The sequence below is a fragment of the Porites lutea genome, chromosome 2 (assembly GCF_958299795.1).
Source record: "Porites lutea chromosome 2, jaPorLute2.1, whole genome shotgun sequence".
Classification (NCBI taxonomy): Eukaryota; Metazoa; Cnidaria; class Anthozoa; order Scleractinia; family Poritidae; genus Porites; species Porites lutea.
The window spans coordinates 39,714,406-39,736,366 of NC_133202.1; the positions used below are offsets into that span (position 1 = coordinate 39,714,406).

At 39.1% G+C, this 21,961-nt stretch overlaps 1 protein-coding gene across 1 annotated transcript; it reads right to left on the reverse strand.

Annotated features, from left to right (window-relative positions):
* Positions 1-5,772: 5,772 nt before the first annotated feature.
* On the reverse strand, positions 5,773-11,966 carry LOC140928587 (uncharacterized). The gene is made up of 3 exons (XM_073378358.1): positions 11,460-11,966; positions 8,871-9,886; positions 5,773-6,972 (listed from the first exon to the last, which is right to left on the reverse strand). Exons 1-3 carry the CDS (start codon positions 11,773-11,775, stop codon positions 6,661-6,663), a joined length of 1,644 nt encoding a protein of 547 aa, XP_073234459.1. The 5' UTR covers positions 11,776-11,966; the 3' UTR covers positions 5,773-6,660.
* Positions 11,967-21,961: the final 9,995 nt, after the last annotated feature.

Here is a 21,961-nt window from a genome sequence, read left to right on the forward strand (position 1 = left end):
ATGTTTATTTTAATTTTACTCTTCTAAAATCTGGTCGCCACTTTGGCGACTAAACCAGAATTTTTAGTCGTAAAGGAGAAAATGTTGGTCGCATTGGCGACCGTATCAGTCGCAATTTCGAGCCCTGGGTTAACAAGGTGCATTGAGGTCTATGTGAAAATGGGGGATTTTTAAAACTGATTCTCAAGAGCAAACAAGGCTAGGAGGTGAATCAATTGTAGTAATGAAAGTATCATTATTATCACTTATTAACAGCATGATTTATTATTAATTAATTCTTTATATTATAAGTTATTTTACAAACTATTTACATGTCGTTTACGATGTTTTCAACCTTTCAATAAATAACTTACTATTAGAGAAACCTATCCTGTCCGCACAACCCGTCCAAATTGATTTTGAAATAACTTTGATACAAACTACTATTTTTTCCGATCCCGGCGTTTGAATGTTATTCTCTCCCTCATGATAAGTTAATTATCGATCGTTCGAAGACAAGCGATAGCACTCGAAAATACATCTGCGTTCATGGGCTAACTTCCTGGTTATCAACCAGCTTTGAATTTCTGGCCCTGGTTTCAAATCAGCCGTTTCATAGTATAAGAAATGGAACTGCGACATCATTTCTGGCCAGTTAACGTTAACTTATTTTACGCAGAAGTTCCCTTTAAAGGTTATCATCTTTTTTTTTCGAGATACATCATAAGTAAATCTTTAAAATTGAATGTTGCAAACTTCAACCGATACCACGTGACCATCCCATCACTTACTTAGGTCAATCAAAAATATGGTTCTCCATATTATCCTTGTGTTTAAAGTTTGAACTGAGAAATTGCCATATTTGGTGTCTGCTAGTGTAGATATTAGAGTCTTTCCTTTCTCAAAAGTTTGTTGTCCCATTGCATTAAATCTTGTCCAACATGACCTTCTCCACACTTTAGCCTGGTTTTCAAATGGCGGAACCGTGAAGTGACAGTTTGTTTAAATTGCACTGTATTATTTTTTGTATGTGTAGGATAATATCTATCAAAAATTTAAAAAAATGCCAAAAAAAGGAAAAACGGAAAGCTATTGAACAATTTTTTTTAATTCAACTATTTTTGTTTTTTGTTTCTTTTTTGTTTTTATTTATTTTTGTGTTTTTGTATTTGTTTTTTTTTTTTTTTTGTATTCTGAATCATCTTGGAAAGAGATCAACAAATATATAGAGAAAAATAACATTTACTCAATAGGTTTTATTCACTCCTCTGTTTTCGGACTGCAGCAACAATGGCGTTGTAGCCAGGAGATGAATCTGGTCACTCTTTGTTTCTGCAGAGATAAAGTATATAACCAAAGGAGATTGTTAAGCCAAAATACACAGTTAAAACGAAATCTTCAAGAACGACGAAGAGCTACGCCACACTGATTAGGTGCTTTTTGTTTTGTCACGAAGTCTTTGTCTCGCAGCAGAGTGGCCGTGACATGACATGGAGATTAATAAGACACTGAACATGAGCATAATATGTCGCCTCTACCGTTAACAAAACCTAACACCTGCTTTTTTTATCTCAATATCACTTAAACGACGATGTTCGACGATTGGTTCTTCAACAAACCTATCCCCCCCCCCCCTGATTGATTAGTAAACTAATGCACAGTCGTGAAACTGGGTATCATTATCACACCCCCAGGATTTTTATAAGTTGATCTACTGAAACCATTTTAGGCCAATTCAGTTTTCCAGAGTATCTGTAATTTTGGAGCCAACTCACCAAAGTCTTTGGTTTTTTCTCTCCAGTTCGTCTCCTTTCCTCTTTACGAGTTGAAACTTCCTTTTCCCCATCGCAGGAGTCTACAGATTGACGGTTGCTCGCAAGGGAGAGCCGATCAGGCTTGGAAGAAGCAGTGCTCGGCTGGCAATGTCCAACTTTCGGTTCGTCATTTCCTCTCTCGTGTTTCTCTTTAATTTTCAGAGGCGAAGATTCAAACGCCTTGTTGCAAGAGGTGATGTTGGTGAGCTTGGTGGCATTTGAACTCTTTTTCTTCTGTACCCGACGAGCACGGCCGGCTCCTTTTACAGCCACTAGTGTGGGTATTTTGGTTGGTGCATTTACCCACTCTGGTGCACAAATGGCGAGCTGCTGTAGGTGGTTGCCCGGTGTTGTATGCACTTCACTGTAGAGAGCTGATGATTGAGCAACCTCAGGAACTTCAGGGATAAACCAGCTGCTGGTGTTATTAATAAGCGGCGAGAGGAACTCGATTAGGTTTTGGTCGTGGGAGGGAGCAAGTCTTATCACGAAATCTGTTTTGTGACAGACGATGGTACTTGGGACTAGCTCGATAACACTCTGCGCTATCAGACTTGTTCGGAAATCCGTTTTCTTCACCATGTTCACTGCGACAGTTATTCTGTCGGTGCCGTCTAAAACAATTCTGGCTCCTTCTGAATTAGATGGTTTTGGTGACACCAGGACTCCCTGTGTTACGTTATAACTGTGAGGCAGCACTGCAACCGTCTTTCTTTCCATTGGTCGATCATTAGTGTCGAGCTCTGTGATGGTCGCTCCTCCAGACGATGGTCCAGGCCACTGGAAGTACTTAAGTAGTTCAAAGTACCCCCAGTAATAATATCTAAGGTGTTGATACATCCACTCGCCCACGCTGTACCCTAAATCGAGTTCCTGGTTTGCTCGGTCAAGTTCTTGCTCCTTTTGCTGAAGTTCCTGGGTGCTCTCATCAAGCTTATCTAACAGTGAAGTGCACTGGGCTTTTAGCTTGAGATTTCTTTTCTTCTCACCACTTAGTTCTCTAACGGCGTTCCTATGCCTCCACTTGATGTCATAATGCGATTCCTTAAGCCGCGCTAACTCTTTCTTCAATTTATTTTCTTTGAAATTTCTCGATGTTTCGAGATCCTTGAGGTTCTTTTGAGATTTTTCCAACTCCTCTCTCTGGATATCATTATCCTCTTCCAGCCACTGTCGCTCTGATTGCAGGTTGTTAATCACTGCTGCGTGTTGCTCTATGGTAGCTGCTTGTTGGTTCGCTATTGCCACTAGCTGTTCATAGCTGTACACATACATCTGTGCCATCCTAAAAAATCTTTTCTAAGAAAAAAATCACTTAACCTCTCTATATAATCTTCCGTTAAATTTCAGTCACGTTTTTCTTCTTCCAAAAGTGAGCTTTTAATATTTAGTGATGTCATAAACAATTACCCTCACTTGTTAAATTCTTTTGCGCGAGCATTGTCTTTTCTAGAGCTGCGATACTAATGGTCAGCACCAAAGCTCTTTTGGTTTTGGCCTTGTGATGAGTGGTCGAGTAGCTGGGTCAGTATTGTTTAAGCTCTTTTCAATATTCTTCTTTGTTCTTCACAGTAGCTTGTCAGCAATCTTCATCTCGAGCGAGTGGGCGACACGAGAGATAACGCGCGAGGGAGTGACAAATCCAGAAATAGTACACGTTCGATATATTAAAATTCTAACATGACTCCGACTTTTAAGGTCCAAACTGCAAATTTTTCACAACTCCATTGTCTCGCAATTCCTAGAAGAGACTAGAATACAAAGAAAATCAAACCAAATATAGAAAACTAACCAGAAAGCCACGGAGTCATAGAATGTTAATATATCGAACGAGGGCTATTCTCGTGTTACTCGCGCGTTACTATACGCGATATATGTTTCGTGGAAATTATTCGACATTAGATTCTCATACAAACACTGTAATTTCTCATGCGGTTGCCTACTTGTCAAGATGGCTTCCAAAACTTTGACAAGGCTTATTCAAAGCTACTTAATTTAAAGCTACACGTTGAAGGACTAACTCGAGTTGAAACAAGGACGTGTAGTATGTACGACATAAACATAGTCTTGTATGTATTTTATTAATGAAAGTATCATTATTTTCACTTATTTACAGCATGATTTATTATTATTTAATTCTTTATATTTTGGTAAATTATTAATCATATCTACTAGATTTATTTTGATTTTTATCTAAATCACATTTCTTTCAATTTTTTATATTTGACAGTATTTTTTAGTCTTCTAGCGAGTCAGTTATTTTACAAACTATTTACATGTCGTTTACGATGCCGCGGTTAACCTTTCAATAAATAACTTACTATTAGGAAAACCTGTCCTGTCCACACAACCCGTCCTAATTGATTTTGAAATAATTTTGATACAAAACTACTGTTATTTCCGATCCCGGTGTTTGAGTGTTATTATTACGTACGCAAATTTTAATAAAAACAAAATCAAAAAACATTAGTGAAACAAGCTTCCTGTTGGCCCGGATGCCGGACGTATTTCCGGTTGTCGCTTCTCCCCCTCATGATAAGTTACTTTTCGATTGGTCGAAGACAAGCGATAGCGCTCGGAAATACATCTGCGTTCGTGGGCTAACTTCTTGGTTATCAACCAGCTTTGAATTTCTGGCCCTGGTTTCAAATCGGCCGCTTCAAAGGATAAGAAATGGAACTGCGATATCATTTCCAACCCGTTAACGTTAACTTATTTTACACAGAAGTTCCCTTCAAAGGTCATTATCTTTTTTTAAAATACATCATAAGTAACTCTTTAGAATTGAATGTTGTAAACTTCAACGGATTCCAAGTGACTATCCCATCACTTACGGTACTTCGGTCAATCAAAAATATGGTTCTCCTTATTATCCTTGTATTTAAAGTTTGAAACTGAGAAATTGCCATATTTGGCGACTGCCAGTGTAGATATTAAAGTTGAGGATCTATTAAATACTTTAAACTAATTAAAAAACAAGTTTTTAAAGGACGGAAATATAAAAATGTGGCTATAAACCTGTAGAAAAGTTTTGCCGTTATTTAGATTGTTGAAATTGCCACATGATTGAGATACTCACCCTGGCACAATAATATTTGAAAAATTCCTAAATTTGTAGAAAATGTTTCTGGTAAAGAACAGTTTTATTCAAATTTAATTTCCTCCTTTTTAATTTCTTTTATTCAATTGTTCATCTATTCGCAATAATTTGTTCTCCTGTTGCATTAACTCTTGTCAAGCCCCTCTTGCTCTTGTCCAAGATGACCTTGTCCGCACTTAAGCCTGGTTTTAATATGTCAGGAAAATCCCAGACGATCGGGAATTTTACTATTTCCCGACCGTCCCAGATTTTGCTGACTAATGAAAACTCGAAATCGTAGATATTCCCGATCGTCTGGGATGATCGGGGATAAATCTGGAAAATAGGGAGCGTTTCTATCGGGGCGGTCCACGCATGTGCGATGAAAAGGCTAAACCGCGATACTTTGCCTTCAGGGCCGAGTTGTTCGAACGCCGGTTAGCGCTAACTCGGGGTTAAATTTTAACCCGAGTTTCTTTTTCTTTTTATTAAAAGCACTCTCCCGGATAATTTTCTCTATTTTTTTTAGCATATCCAATCATCAAATTGTAGGCAAAGAGAATTCAACTGAGCTCAACTGAATTGGCTTTTTAAGCCCTCATATCTGAGTTCAAAATTTGCACTAACCCGGCTTCGAAGAACCCGGCCCTGAATAGAGAGGAAACGTATGACATCACCTCACCATAGTAACAAAATTTGTACCTCTCAACCAATCAATCTGGCTCTCAACAATCTTTCGACAGAGGTGGCCATTTGCACAAACGAACGCTTGAAGGAAAGTATGGGCTACGGGTTCATTTCCTGGCTGCGATCATGCACAGGCCAGGAAAGTCATAAATGGCAATTTTTTCGTTTTGTTTCCGCCATTTTTGCAGGACCAAGGTTTGTTTAGTTCTTCGCAGCCTAGGCTTGTCACGTAACGGGTGAACGTTGCGTGACGAGCCTAAAAACGGCTGCGAAGGAGACTAATCTACGGTTTGTTGAGATCCAGAAATTTTGCTACCATAGCAAGGTGACGTAACGACGTCTCCTCTCCTCTGACAGGGAACGCGTTTAAGAAGCGTGACTTGGTGCTACATTTGTTGTGGCCATGCGATGCAAAGTTGACTAGTACGGAGTGTAGGTAAGGTTTTCCAATAGAATGCTCATCGCTCCCAAATGCGTTATTATTGCAGAAACTATGAGGGGAATGAGTACAGTCTTTTAGCGCAACGATTTCTGGAATCTTCTGGGTGGACAAGTATTACTTATGACTGGTTAATGGTCGTCTTAAATACCATCGACCAATCATAACTAACGCTTGTACACACAAACCATCCCAGAATTCACTGCACCCAAAGTTTGTACTCATTCTCCCTAGAGCATCTGAAGTGGGCAATTTTGTGTCGTCATCTTTACCCTTGGCGCTTGTTCTAAGGTGCTATATTTTCGGTTCATAACCAAGCTGGCAGGCACTGACAAGAAAAGGGATGAGGTGCCATTGACGCGCGAGAGGGCTAGGTGACTCCACCAGTTCTTGCATTAAGGTCTGCTTTATCCATAATCAGTTTCCTTTTCCTAGCACCTAGCAGTCTTGTAGAGACATCTTCAAGTTTTCACCTCGTTCACCGACTTCTTTGCGTGTTTAGAAGGTACTTTTGCTTGGTTTCTTGAGCTGACCACACATTTTAGGTAACTGGGGATAATGCTGACGATTTTTCTCTTCCGGGATAATCCTATCCACTTTCAGGTCACGGATCACCTTTTCCAAGCATTACCTTGGAATTATTGCTCTCCACGTTTTATTTGCTACCTGTTTATCGTATGACGAGTCGTTTGGGTCATTTCTAAGTTCTCCTCTCTCGATGACTCCTTAGAATGACCGGCAAAGCCATTTAAAGTCACAGTGCCCTTGTCGATCACTTCAACGGGTGGAAGTTCATTTTGCAGAGCATGTTTTTCATTTGATGGTTCAAAGCTGCTACTGAAAGGTAGTTTTTGTTCTTCAACCTCCAGTGAAGGCTCTTCCCTTGGATTTAAATGTTCGTGTTCTGTTGGAACAGGGGAGGTCGCTGGTGAAGCGCGAGGTGTTGGAAGAGGGGTGATTTGTGCTTGAACCACCTAGAACCCATGGAGCAGAAAATGATTATGGTTAGAAATATTCCACAGGTTTGTACCAGGCCTTTCGAGAAATTGACCCCTAAGAAACTGCTGCATTTGAACAGATTGTAGTGCGGGTTGAAGCCTTCTAATCAAAATATCTTGTTTCGTTGACTAATTCGGTTCTATTGTATTGGTTTTCGGGCCCGATTGAGACACTTTGGAAAAACGGGCACCAATGGTTTACTTCTTTTAATTCAATTTTAAAGACGTACTTGTCGTCGCTGTTAATGCCTATGGATAGAGCAGATAATATTTCACCCCACTCGGAGTGTGTTTTGTCAAAAACATCAACAAAAATTTCGCGTGTCTCAGATGCGAACAAGGTTGCAAAAATTTTCAAATTTTTCGCAAACGCCAAACCCCATTTTAATACTAGGTCTCACCAGGCCAGTCATGCGCAGAACGCAGGTTTACCCCTGATGTAATGTAGTTTAGCGGTTTTAGTGAAAACAAGGGTTTTGGGAGGGCTGCTCAGTCTCGCGGGCACATAACCTCAGTCATTGTTATTCAGGGATTTTCTGTACTGCAATCTCGTTCCCAGAGGCTGTGACCTTTTTGGTCAGAGATCCTCGTCGCTGACCAAAATGATCGCGGCCCTTGGAAACGAGATTGGATGTATTGCTGATCGCAGGTTATTAGTGTGCATGCGTGAAGACCATCAAGACAACAGCTGAGAAAAGAAAACGTCATAAATTAAAATAACCACTCGGGAAAATCTCTAAAAATATACGTGACTGAGTCGCAAATGTGAAACTCGATATCAGACCAGTCCTTGGCCTCTAACATGCACGCGTATTAAACAAATGACCGCCATTTAACTTTTCTATGAAATACATATAATGTTCAGCGTAATTATTTTAAGATTTACGGGCTGTCCAACTCAAAAGCCCAGTATGCGAATTATCAGTTCCTTAAAAAAAGATGACCTACGTATTTAGCATACAAGTTTTCGCTTCGGCCAGCGCAAGTTCTTCGTTTTTCTCCAACCAATGCCACGGCAGTTTCGCAGATACAGCGAAAAACATCATTAAAAAATTAACAATAAATAAACTTCAAGATTATGGGAAAAGGTGGACTATTGTTATCAAGAATCATTTAGTAGAGAACTTCAGCGACGCACTGAATATTGATGCGAGATCAGCTTATTGTAATTTCTAACCATTTCTGACTTAAATACACTGGCTTGCAGGTGCTCCTATTGAAAAACTGACATGCTTATGTTTAATTCTGTAGCGTCTTTGTTTTCGATGGAACCACACTTATCGGCATAAAAAAATATTTTACCACAACACTAGATGTGAGATTTCACAAAAAGAAAAAAATTACTACATTTTCTTTTAGATTGTGAGTGTTGTCCCAACCTTAGTTGAGTATAAAATTCTCGTAAAGCTTATTTTTTGACATGCATGGGCAATATCAAAAAGCTTCCAGTTCATTCGAAAATTAAAAGAATACATTATACATATTTTTTTAATTTTAAGACTGTCATTACGCGCAAAGAAACAAGTTCAAACTTCTCCCTTTTAATAACAACACATCTTCGTCGTATTCGGAGCAAAAAACACATGCAAGTCATTAAAGCTTGTCTTTAGAACTCCATTAGTTAATCCTAATCGACTTTAAAAAAAAACTGAGGCCTTTTTAAATTCAATAGGCGTGTTTCCCTTAGCAATAACTCAAAGCAGATAGGAAAATCCAAGCCAGAACTTTGTAACCTTACTGTAGCCTTAGGTTAAGAATAACATGTGTTAACACAACCTTCAAACGGGCTTTTTTTGATAATAAATTTAGCGGCGAATCCATCGAGTCCTATTAATCTTAAATTATTAACTAAGTAAAACTTGTGCACTACCTACCAGCTCATTCCTGCTTCCTGTCTTCTCTGTTAATGTGTTTCTTCGCGTGTTACTATTACTCGGCGCAAGTTCACGTTCTATTTCATCGTGACTATCGCTCTTGTTGTCGAACGAGGACATTCTAGAATGTCTCCGCTCTTCTTGGTCGGGTAAATCACAGGCGCTGTCCGACACCATGGGTACGACTTTGTTGTTGAACATTAATTTAGGCTTGTTAGAACCTTCTGTCAATTCGTTTGCGCTATTCGTACCATCACAAAGGGTGCTATTTTTATTCAAGTGTAGTATAGGCGTCGGCCCTTGAAAATCCATTTTATCCGCAGACTGGCTGCGATCTAGATTAGAGCTTGGGTCTATTGCACAAGGCGTGGATGAGTTCATTTTCGGAGGTCGCTGATGTTGTTGTCGCTGCCGAGCATCATCGCTGGACGGGGATGGACCCATTTTATAGCCCAGTTTTCGCATAGCTTTAGAGTTAAGATTTGCATATTGTATTGCTTTTAGAGATTCCAAAGGATCTGGCATAGCTATATTCTTCGTTTTTTCTTCGATAACGCCGCTAATTGAAACTATAACACCTGACATTACCGCTAGTCCCACCACCATGTATATTAAGTTGAGGAACTCTAAAACTATAGGAATTGCGTTATCATCAGAATAGCCTTTTTTCACATTTCCGGTCACAAAATCGCCAAACCCTATTGTTGTAAGAGTTACAAAGCAAAAATAGATGGCTTCAAAGTAGGTCCATTCTTCTAAACGGTGAAAACCAATTGCTGGAAAGACGACAATAGCTATGAGTAAAATAAAAGCAATGATTGCGGTCTTGATTTCAAGTTTCTCTGCTTCCCTGTTGTATACTCTCCTCTCGAAGTTTTTCACAGCAATTCTAATTTCCTCGGAGATGCTGTTTCCAACAGAACGGAGGGTTAATCCAGTCAAAGGAATTCCGAACAATGCATAAAATATACAAAAGAAGCGGCCCCAGAATGAAGCTGGTACAATATGTCCATAACCTGCGGAGAGAAACACATACAAAACCAAGCGTTACCAAGAAATAGAACATCAAGCGTTTACTGCACGACAAATCATATTTTCTACTCAAGCCATCCGTGGGCACCTTATTGTTACTAATTTGTCGTAAGGATTTTTATAACCTTTTTTGTCAAAAACGCGAGTAATTTATTATTGGAAGATGCGACTGTTGACTTTTCTACCATGATCACTCACCACGCGAGATGTCATAAAGCTGCGTTAAGCTCCTTCAAATATTTGTATGGAATCGACGTAAAGTTAAATACAAGTCCATTTTAAAGCCGACGAGGCTGTTATTAATTTGTTCAAACTATAAGCTCGTGTTTTGTCATCGCAATTTTTTCGCAAATACAACCATGATAAAAACTTAGTTGTCTGAGCACGCTTCACGTTACCAGTACAACTGCTAGCTAGAACTAAGACACGGTTTCTTACATCGTGGCCAAATTTCTTATTTGCTGATTATTATAAATTAGCATGGCAGCCTAGAAATACTTAACCCTGGCCTATCTTGTTTGTCTAAAACATTTGAGGGCTTTGTTGTGGCAAACTACCACATCGCGTCTTGTGGCAAGGTTGCGCCAGGCGGGTCAAATAAAAACAAGGACATCAAAAATATAAACTTTACACGTAGCTAAATATATGCACAATAAACCCCTTTTAGGCAAATGGCTGGAATATTTCATAAAGTCCGCCGCAAGCAAGATTTTTTCCCGTCTCCTTGTCCATGATTGACCTTTGAATAGTCTAGTAATTTGTTTCTTCGTTTTTTATCTCTCAGCGTAGGTTTTTTTAATACAAGTCGCGAGTGCGTAATGCGTAATGGTATAACCATGCATACAGACGATTACGCCGAGAGGAAATTGTGAACATCCGAGAAGACTAAAATAAGTCTGGCTTATGAGCTCGTATTTCGCGTCGTAGCCACATATTAAAGAATGGAATACGAGGGTGAAAAATTAAAATATCGGCAGACAAAAGATGGTTCTTAAGTTCTCTTGAGATGTTTATGCGCAGTCGACCAATTGTGGCATATTCAATTCCATTTTGTGAGGTGAATAAAAACCCTAATAACTAGTGTAAAAGAGACCACAGTTAAAAGCTACAACAAGTTAAAACTTTTTTCTTTGCCATGTTCGTACAAGCTTTTTGGAAGAGGCTTTTTGTTTGCCGCGTTTAAGGCCCAAAAATTTAAATATTAAACAACCATAACACACAGCTGCTTGCCCAGCGTTATAGCCAAAATCGACCGAATATGAAATCGACCATATGATGCCGACACAACTCCCTAAAAATTGTAGCTGTTCCCAATCGACGAATATTCGTTTCTTCTTGTAAACAATGCAATCAAACAACCCAGTACTTAACTAACCGCCGATTTTGGCTAAATTGCAAGTGATATGTGGTGAATAATCTACGTCTCTCTCACTCGGTATGTTGCTAAGGCAGATTAACGCTTAGCACGTTTTAAGCCAACTTTAGGGGGAGCGTGAAAATGCGCGCTTATCGAAGATCATTTATCCCAACAAAGTTGTAGCCCATGATCTCACTCACCAATGGTCGTCACTACATTTCCAGCGAAAACGAAGGCGTTCATAAAATGCCACTGTTGCTGAAACTCCGCAGTCTGCAAGTCGAAGCCAAGCTCTAATGCCTTCTTGAGCTTGCCAAGGAACTCTTTCATATCATGGTCTGAAATATTGTGTCTAGCCGTGAAATTTTCTTTGACCTTATTGAACTGAAGCTCTTCTCGTTTGTCCTTTTCATACTGAATTTCGATTGCTTGGAAAATGGCAGCTCCAACAAGAAGGTAGACGAGAAATAACACAATCCGTATAATCAGCTTCTTTGTGTTGAGACTTAATGCCATAATTAAGCCAAAGTAACATAGGGAAAGAAAGTTAGTTCAGCCATAGATGCGATTTTCCATAGCGGTTTTGTTATCACTGGCTGGCCGCGTGTACCAATAGCGACCCAAGCGCCCCGGACGAAAACATATCACTGAGAATTAAGCGACACTAGATCTCTCTCTCTAAGGCTCGGTTGTTTGGTTGGTAGGCTTGACAATATGTCTTGAATTGCATGGTACGTTACGAGAATCAACACCTGTTCAACAGGGCATGCGCAAAGGGTGTCTTTCATAGACCTTTTCCAGTAGACCTTCTTGGATCTTCATTAAAGTTGCTTCGCTAATTACAGCACGTTTAGCAGCGTAACCGTTTAATCAAACGCTCTTCCGCGAGACCCTGTACACTTAAACTCGCTTCATTCTCTTATCTTTGCGCGTATTGAGGAATATTTTTGAGAGAAATAGATCGTTAAAGGGAGGAACCTTTCCAATCGTTTTCTCATGAAAATTGTGTTTATCAAAAGCCTTTGTGACGTCAGTTCCATTTTGTTATGAATATTACGCCAAGGACGGTGGATCTCGATAGAACATTTTTCATGTTTCCGTTGTGAGACTCGCTCTCTCTTATCACAACGAACTTTGCATAACAAACGGCGATAAACCGGCAAGCATATCTCGCTCGCCCTCTTGGGCGGGATACAGAAATAGCGGGAGATTTGGGCGAAAAGTTTTGTTTAAATGCACAATGAAAAATTAATTTTCGTTGAAAAAATGGGCGAACGGTAATACATGTTTTGGGCAATGACTTTTTGGATTGCTATCAGTCTATCGTTCATAATGGCTTGCCTTCATCGAAGCTGAAGATGAGTAATAAAGAAGGAATTAGCGGGATAAACCGTCACCGCATGTGTTTCTTTTCTATTTATTGAAATTCAGGGAGTTTTCCAGTGAAAATAATATCGGGGGAAAGGAACGTTGTGTTTACCATACGCTTGAGATAAATGAAATGAGTTCACATGCTTGCTTTAAACGGCGGAGACAGAATGAATAGTAATGACGTTAAGAGAGTCAGTCAAACGGTTCAAGAGTAAGACAGGATCGACGGAAAGTGAGAAGTGGTTTACATAATTTATATTCTTCGAATGTTTTTTAACAATTCGCTGCTTATGACTCCAACATGGCAATTTTCGTTTCACAAACTCAGGGTGTGTCCTTGGCCGCAATAATCGTCGCCATCTATTCACTATATTCAAACTGCAAACCTACAGCACTTGTATTTTGCTAGACATCTCTCAGACGTATGACAGGGTATGAAGACGTTGCCATGATTAAAAAAATTGTGTGCGCTTTCTAATGCTTCTGAAAAAGCGGCACCTTTTTTTCTTTGCGAGAACCACTTTGCAACAACAACATCCCAAGGTTACCATGGCAAACTAACGCAAACGATGTAATTTTGTTTTCCAATAAATGGTGGCAGCCAACATGTCAACTTCAAATTGATCTGATAAAATGTTATTACCAGCTGTGGTAAATTAAACATGCAAATCATTTAATGTTCTTTCATTTCTATTCAGGGCAGTGTAACTTATATATTTCTTTCAAGCATTAGCAGAAAAAAAAGAATTTCTTGGCAATTTTTTGGCTTCTTTGTGAGAGTAAACATTACTCATAAATTTTTTTTCGTCCCTGTTTTTTTCGACGGGAGTATAAATTTACAAACATTCTAAATTACAATTTTAAATTCCAAGTTGCTGTGAGGCAGTCATTCTCAGCCTTGTAGTAATAGAGTGAGAAAAGTGTAGTAATTAACGCTCCAATATGTTTATCACTTGCAATGACTGAATAGTTTAATCTACAAATAAAAACTCAGTTCAATTCTTCTTATCCAAGTGCGACCGTGCTGCTCCAAATCTTCATAATGGCGGTTTAATGTGATAATTAATAAGAAACTGACTGAGAGAAAAGTCATATGGAGTTGCAGGGCTTTTAGAGCTTGTCAACAAAAAGCAACCAGTTACGTTCTCTATGCCGTTAACGACCTCTTCGTCCCTTTATAACGCTATGTCCAAATTTCGGTTAAATTTTAGAATTGTCGTTGCCGTGTCAATAATATTGATCAGAAGTAAAAAAAACGTGGGACTTATTTTATTGCCTACTTATATGCAACTTATATGCGATCGATTACTTATTTCTCAGAAATAAGAGCAAAAATTACAATCTCTGCTGTATAGGTGTTTAGAAACTTAAAGTAGTGTTTCTCTAATTTGCGGCACTAAACTGGTTTTCTCTTAACATGTTTTCGATTATACATTTCCCGCTTTATTAGCTTCTTTAAATAACAAATTAATAAATGCAAAGAAACCGTAAAGCATCAAAAACTATGACTAACATTAAAAGCACCGTAAAACTAAGCAAGGAGTTTGCTGGGGAAAAAACAAACTATTACTAAAATCGAAACCTCAGCAACAGGAAACTTACTTAAAACAGGAACTTACAACGAATATAACTTAAATATTTTCTAACCGTTTCTAAAATATCTACAGCAAGAAACCAACTTTGCAAAGGTCGCAAAGCTGTAGTACAACAAAAAATAATTTTCACAAGAAGCTGAACCGTGTTCGTTCGCTCAGTTGTAATCAGCTCTGATCCGCGAGTATGATCATGAGCTAATTTTCACTAGCAATGCAGCATAAGAGGGTAACAACAGTGTGTACTTCATTGCGTAGATGTAAGCACAAGCATAGAGTCACAATCATTTCGGTATACTTGTCTTGCCAGCAAGGTAAGTTAGTATATATCAAACGTAAGTGCAAGGATCAAACTTTTCCTTGACTTAAGACATTATGCTTGCTTCTATAATGAAAACCTACTTTACAGGGGGGTTCTGTTTTCTGTTGCCCGGTGCTGTTAATTTGTGCTCTCATGTTCTCACATAGAAGAAAAAGGCCTAGAAGTCGTTAACCTTCATGAGTGCATCCAAAGAAATGACCCATTAACAAGAAACGCCCAGAGGTGATACATTCATGTCGTGAAAGCTGTCTTTCATTTCGGCCGAGGCGAAGAGAGATCAATAGCCTGCAGGTAAGCCAAACGAGGCATTCGTACAAAACGATGTAAGACAATCATCCAAGAGGTTGCTTCAGTAACCTTAAGTGGGAGGTATATCTGACGACATGATCACGAATTGATTTTAAATGGATCCACACCTTCAGATAAGGGTGGGTATTGGTCATCCAGACCCTGAGAAAACGGGAGGGGGGGAGGGTCGGTCTCAAAAAAATTTTTTCGGTCCTTCGGGTCTCAGTCTGGTCTAAACATAAGGGGGTGGCCGAGCCCCCGGGCCCCCGGGCCCCCGGGTCCCCGGGCCCCTCCCCTGGATCCGCCATTCGATCAGTAAGTGTAACAAGTTAGATAAAATTGACTTCTTTCGAACAGTAACTCACTACAGCTAACTAATGTATGATTAATAAAGGCATCAGTCGTTGCGCTAAATTTACTTCACGTTTTTTATATATGTCAACAGTAGATTGAAGACTTCTTTACTCCTATTGCATTCTGTGTTTTCTTCTTCAAAACAGGATAGACTGACCACAACCTTTTTATATTATATTTTCTCAGCACTTATGGGAAGGAAAGAGAGTCGAGAGGAAGGCAGAAGGGTTACCTGCGTTCCACTGACACAGGGAAATATTGTTTGTGGGTTTAGGAGATTTTAGGAATGAATGGATCGCTAGACACAGACGGGAACAAAAAATGCAAGTCACTTTTACATGCAAGTTTGTTATCTATTTTCTTATTGTTGTGTACGCTTTAACTTGAGTCACATTATTTTTAATGTTTCCTTTTTTAGCACTCACTATGGAGACGCCTGCGTTCAATTTTGGATACGATTCTGAGTGATGACAAATTCTAGAAACCATTATGAATTTCGTTCCCACGTTCGCGTCCTTTTAACCGCGCAAATTCAATTATAAATATGACATACTTTAAATTGTCAATACATATATTAAATGATTTTGAATGTTAATCCATCTGATGACGGTCATGATGCTGTTGCTGATTATAATTTGGAAGACGATGGCTTTACTAACGTATGATGAAATGTCTCTTTAGTATATGGCAAACAGTCGAGCCCTGCTTTACAGCGGGACACCCGCTTGATACTACAACTCGATCGTTATCTCGGTGGACAGTTTGCTTTGTCTTCTGGGCAAAAAGCCTTGACATTTTCTCCAGCTCAATTCAACCCGCCTAAGACGAACATCCCGTTAATACGGACACCTTCTATGGCCAACTCAATGTCCGTATCAGCAGGATTTGACTATTATATTTTTCATCTTTCTTACATCACATAAGACACTTTAGTAATAAGATATGCTTCGTTATTTACACGTAAACGTAAATTGATCACGTATTCTATAACCGAGACCAATCATGCAGTACAAGCTGCTACAAGACCATAATTAAAGCCGCAGTGTTTGCTGGTTGTCAGTGACGGTTGTCAGCTCATCGTTATTTTTTTACCTTGAATGACATTAAATGGAACGCATTAAAGACATATTTCTTTTTTAATCACCTGACGTAATTTGCAAATTTGCTGAGTAAGTAGCCAACAGCATTTATAAGATTTAATAAGCGATAGAATTATGAGCGATTGACGTCTTCTGCGACCCACGTCAAAGTTTCATAATTTCAGCGAATTGATTTCAATTTGGATAAAAATGATATCGGCTTTTTTAATTTACTTTTTTACTTGCGTGCTGGACTGATACACCTGATATAAGTAGTAAATAGAAGTAAACACGAGTCACGTACGGGCTGCTAAGCACGCAACATTAGACGTGTTGGAATCTGCCACTAGGCGCAGAAAGGAAAAGTGGTGGATGACAAATAGCGGTATCTCATTATTTTATTACAATACGTGTCCTGTGTTGTGTGAATCTCCTTTTTACCTAAGACAGGAGTATATGACCTGAAGTGTGGACTAGATAAAAAGTTATGAACGCTCAAAAAATGTTTCTTTTCATTTCCGTTAAAATTTGCACCTGTAAGAAATATAAAAGATAGACTGACATCGTGACAGTATAAACTTCGGCGTTCCGTAGACTTAGTTTCCGAATATTACACTCTTATGAACAGACAGCATACCAGTTGCTGTTTCTAAAAAGATGTATTTAACCAGAATGAGAATTTCTGATGAGAAATACAAGACCGTGAGAAGAGAGTTAGGTAGTGGACTGGAAATGAGGAAGAAGAGGCACCCCTGAGTAATTTATATTTCATAAACTTTTTCTTCTTCTCATCATGTATTTTCACTTTGTTCATAACACACCTTGTTTAACCTTATAAATTTTTACATAACCATTGTTTCCAATTTCCTTTTGGTATTGCACTCGTCCCAAAAGAAATTGGGGAACATGGATAAGCCGTCAAAGAGGGTCTTAATGGGGTTAACCGATAGGCGTAAAACGGCCAAAAATTTAGTCGATAGCCGTAAAAATTGAAAAATTTTAACCGTTAACCGTAAATAGGGAAACAAAGAGTTAACCGTAAACTTGTTCCCTAGATTTGTTAATTTTCAGGAAGGTGCTAAACTCACTTATGGTTGCGTTATTTATTTCCCGGCTACTTTGACTCCGTACGCACGTTAGGCCAAGCACCTTTTAGTTGTGACCTAGACCTAAACTCCACTTCCGCCGCTCTCTCGGGGAACGAATTGTTTCCATAGTGAAAATCTGGCTTCTTGCTGGGGATCAAAATTTGCGATTTTCAGGAGGTGGTTGCCTCCGGCGAAATACTAGTGAAAGAACACCTAGAGATGTCACTGTTTGTAAAACACGTTGCTGATAAACAACAATTCCCTGCTTTTCTCTGACGCTAAGGTAGACATTGCCATGCCTAGTCCCTGTTCGGCGTCGTCCCACGCAATCTCGGTGAAGGCATTTCGGTGGCGTATCTGAGAAAAAACTCGCTCGGACCACGTGACCCGAAACGCATTAACCGCGCGGAATAATGAGGCCTACGGACAAGGCAACGGCAGACAGTCGTTCCGAACAGTCGGTCGCTATCATTAAAAACACTGGACACGGTGATTTTGTTATTGACCGTTTTCACGCTAGGTCTTGAAATGGAATATCCGTCTGAGACTAGCCTGTGTACAGTCGCACTCTCACCACACACACCCCTTCTCCGATTTTTTCTGAGGGGAGGGGGTGGCTGTACACAGACTATCTGCAACGGATAATCCCGTCTTCAAACTGTCCGTTGAAATTGACGGATAAAGTCAGGCGGATTGTTCATTCAAAATTAAAGCTATTCCATTTTCAAATAAAGAAGTATTACCTATCTGACGCGAATCATCAAACGGATAACCCGTCTCACACGAATAATCCGTCTCTAGTGTGAAAAAGGACATTTCTGTTATAATGAATGTCGCGCCCCGGCCTTGAGTTGGGCGTTTGCGTGTGCGCTTTTGCTTTTTCATGAAGATTATTTTTATATTGACTATCGGACATTTCTATGTATGAAATAATATTAGAAATGAAATACGTTATAAAAAGTATGATCTATCAAATGTTAAAATTTTTCAAAAGAATAGCTTGTTTCATCCCGAGATGATCCGAAGACCTTCATTTTGACTTAAAGATACAAAAAATACAGGTTAATTAATATTTAACTTTTTGAAACAAAAGAAGTTAATTTTTAACTTTTTTGTTAACCGTAACTGAAAAAAACTAACCGATAGCCGTAAACGAGCCAAAATTTTAGCCGATAACCGTAAATCCCACCACCCCATTGAGACCCTCGTCAAAGCTTTAAATATAAATTGACCCTGAGGACCGTGGGCCTATGGAACTAACGGATCAGCTACAGGTAGTCGTAAAAGAATAAATACATTGATCACGACAGCCTATATTTTTTTCCCAAAAGGAAATGGCGTAAACTATTTGATTTTACAAACGGATTTTACGGTTGCTATATACAATAGACCATTTTGGATATATTAAAATTCATACTTGGCTCCTCGGCTTGGGGGAGAAAACAAAAGAAATGTATTATTCATTGATGAATTAGTACTCAGCGTGAAATCTTAGTACTCAGCGTGATATCCAAAAAGCCTTAATAGTCTTTAAATCTCTTAATGGCCTTGCTCCTGAGTACCTAAGCTCGAAATTTATTGCTCGATCCAAAACCACTTCATACACTCTTCGAGATTCTGTAAATAAATTAACTATTCCACAGCCACGCACTAATTATCTCCGTAATAGTTTTCGCTACAGTGGTGCTGTTCTGTGGAATAGTCTTCCTGAAATTTTAGGCAAGCAGAATCCCTAAGTAATTTTAAGTCACTTTTGCACAGCTATTATAATATCAAGTAAGGCGCGTTATTCATGGAAAACAGGCTTTTTTTTTTCGTATATACTTGATTGAATAATTTTAATATTCTATTTAGCAAAACCCAGTAAATTTATTTAAGGTTTTTTAAATTTTTATATTTCATGCCTGATGAATCTGTACAACCGTGGATAAATAAAGATTACTTACTTACTTACTTTCTTATTTGTGATACTTCTGAAAAACATGACCAGAAGTACAACAACCACCTGCTGATCAGCTGAGCCGTAAGCAGAACCAACTAGCCAAACGATTGTTCACCTAGCCGTCATACGGAGGTTAACCTTGAGATATGATGACTGATAAAACCTTAAGCTTTGATACAGCCAGACCGCATTTATTCATTTATAAAAATTGCAATTATTCCATGTTAGGGCTTCCAAAAACACTTTGCCCTTTCATAGTTTGTTCTTATAGGATGCCTTAGTACAATAACCCTGTTTATTCATTGGGCACCGAGTTTGACAGCCAATCAGAGCGCATGATTATACATCATTAGCATTAGATCGAGTGTAGCCAATCAGAACAATCAGGGAGCATTACAAAAGGCACGATATTGTAGCAGATGGATGGTCTAAAGAGCAAAATAGAGAGGAGAAGTGTGACGCCATGTTACCATGGTAGCAAAATTTCTTGCTTTTAACAATCTTTCTTGACATTTCATTGTCGAACGATGGAAGACAATGGGCCACCGTCGTGTTCCTAAGTGCAATCATGCAAAGCAAAGTCATAAATATTATTGTTTTCGTTTTTTTCTGCCATATTTGCAAGACCAAGGCTCGTTGAGATCCAGAAATTTTGCTACTATGGCAACGTGACGTAACGACTTCTCCACTGTATTACCAGTGTGTCACGTCATGGGTCATAAGTATCAATAAGCACTGTCAATTACATAATTACCCGCTGGTGTCATGGTAACGATATCTTCAATATCAAGGTCATCAACCCACAATTAAAGTAAAACAGATCAGTAACGACCTTAACCTTTCTAGTTTCCTTATGGTATAGAAATAAGAAGTACGCAAACTAACATAATAAGGCTATAACGCTTCTTCCTAAAAAAACAACACGGTTCCTATATTTCAAAGCCGTGTCTCCGCATACATGTCCTCCTCGATTTCGAAAAGAATCTGCTCATCTTCACCCCTTGCCATTTCTCTTCTCAGTTTTAAATCCATGATTTCCTCAAAAAGATGTTCGAATTGTTCCGTTAGCAGGAAACGTTCATTCTGCATAGCTGTTAACTCGCACTTTATCCACTGTATACTATGCCCAATATTACGAATTCTTTCTTTCTTAGCCGGCGGTGTATCCTGGACTGTTGCCATCTTGCCGCCATTAACGTCGTTGATATTTGCAGATGAATTCTCTCTTTGCTTTTCCTTGTCAGTTGTGGATGAGAAGATTCCATTGCAGGCACTTGTCATAGACACTGTCTTTGCGTCTTCGTTTTTCTTGACAATGATGTGAGGATCTGTAGGTTTTTCAAGCTGAGAATCTTGTTTCCCAACTGCTTGCTGTGGTAGTTGTTTCGTTGTTGAAACAGTTGGAATCTTAGCATCAGAAAATTCAATGCAACAGTCTATTTCCGGTACTGGAGTAGAGAGGGGACCACCTTCTGGAGTGAAGTCTTGAAACGGTAGTTTCTCCCCAACGATGTTATTGTTTATATTGCTCGCACGCTTCATGGCATTTTTGGTGGCCGAAAAGGTAAAAGGATTGTTGTTAACGTTCCTTGTGGTATTGTCATTAAAATGATGAACGTAACCATCAGAAAATCTGTATTCTTCCTTATCTAACGCTTGTTCTTGTGACGTGGGAACCGCGATAGCCATTTCAGTTTCGACACTGTAATAGTGAATATAACTGGGTTACTTGAAAATAAACGATTTTTAAAGGTTTTCCATACCAGGAAAAATGCCAATAATATTTCCTACGTCGCGTTGTTGTTTGTTCGTTGAGGATCACCGTTGTGTTCACAAGTGGTTAATCAACAGCCTAATGAACGTCTTTCCGGTAGGACCGGCTACTATGTACTAATAATCCTGTTATTGTTGTCATCGCTGACAATTCATTATATGACATTTTGGAATGCACGCGATTTGTGAACGATGACTGTTAATATCAAATTCTCAAGTCACGCTAATAGAGGCGGACGGCCACCTGTTATTATCAAAATAAAACATGATTGTTTTTAGAAAGGTGCGAGTCACTTGAAATGGCTTAAGAAAGTCATATAACGTGAAAACGAAATTGAGCAGAATTCTCTCTTTACCAAAAAGCGGGTTAATTGTCGAATCTGTGCGAGCAACCAGGATCATAGGTTGCCTAACGGCCCTAACCCCACGTGGTGTACGTGTGTACTGGACTGCATTACTAAACCCTTGACATAATTAGCGGTAAATCTATACGCATGTATAAGTTTTCATCGCTGCATAGGTGGGGTGTAGACTACGAGTACCCTCAAGGATAATAGAGCGAGCAAAACGCGAGCGCGCGTGAAAATCACTCAACACTCATTTTTCTCTCTCCGTGGTGTGTTATACGGGTCTCTTTTAAGACTTGGTGTAAAAGTAATTTAAGCTCCAAAAGTCACTCGTTGTTTTATTTATCTCATTTACTCATTCGTTTCCATTTGCGTGTTTTGTTTAGCGCGTTCAGCCTCATAGCTGTTCGTTGGTTTTTTGTAAATCAGGATTATTCAAACTACAAAAATAAAGTTCCCCTATGTGTTTTTCGGTCAGTGGCATTTCTCCCACTCGCGCGGGGCTTGGGGCAAAGTACAAAGAATCAAGATGGCGTCTACTGAACA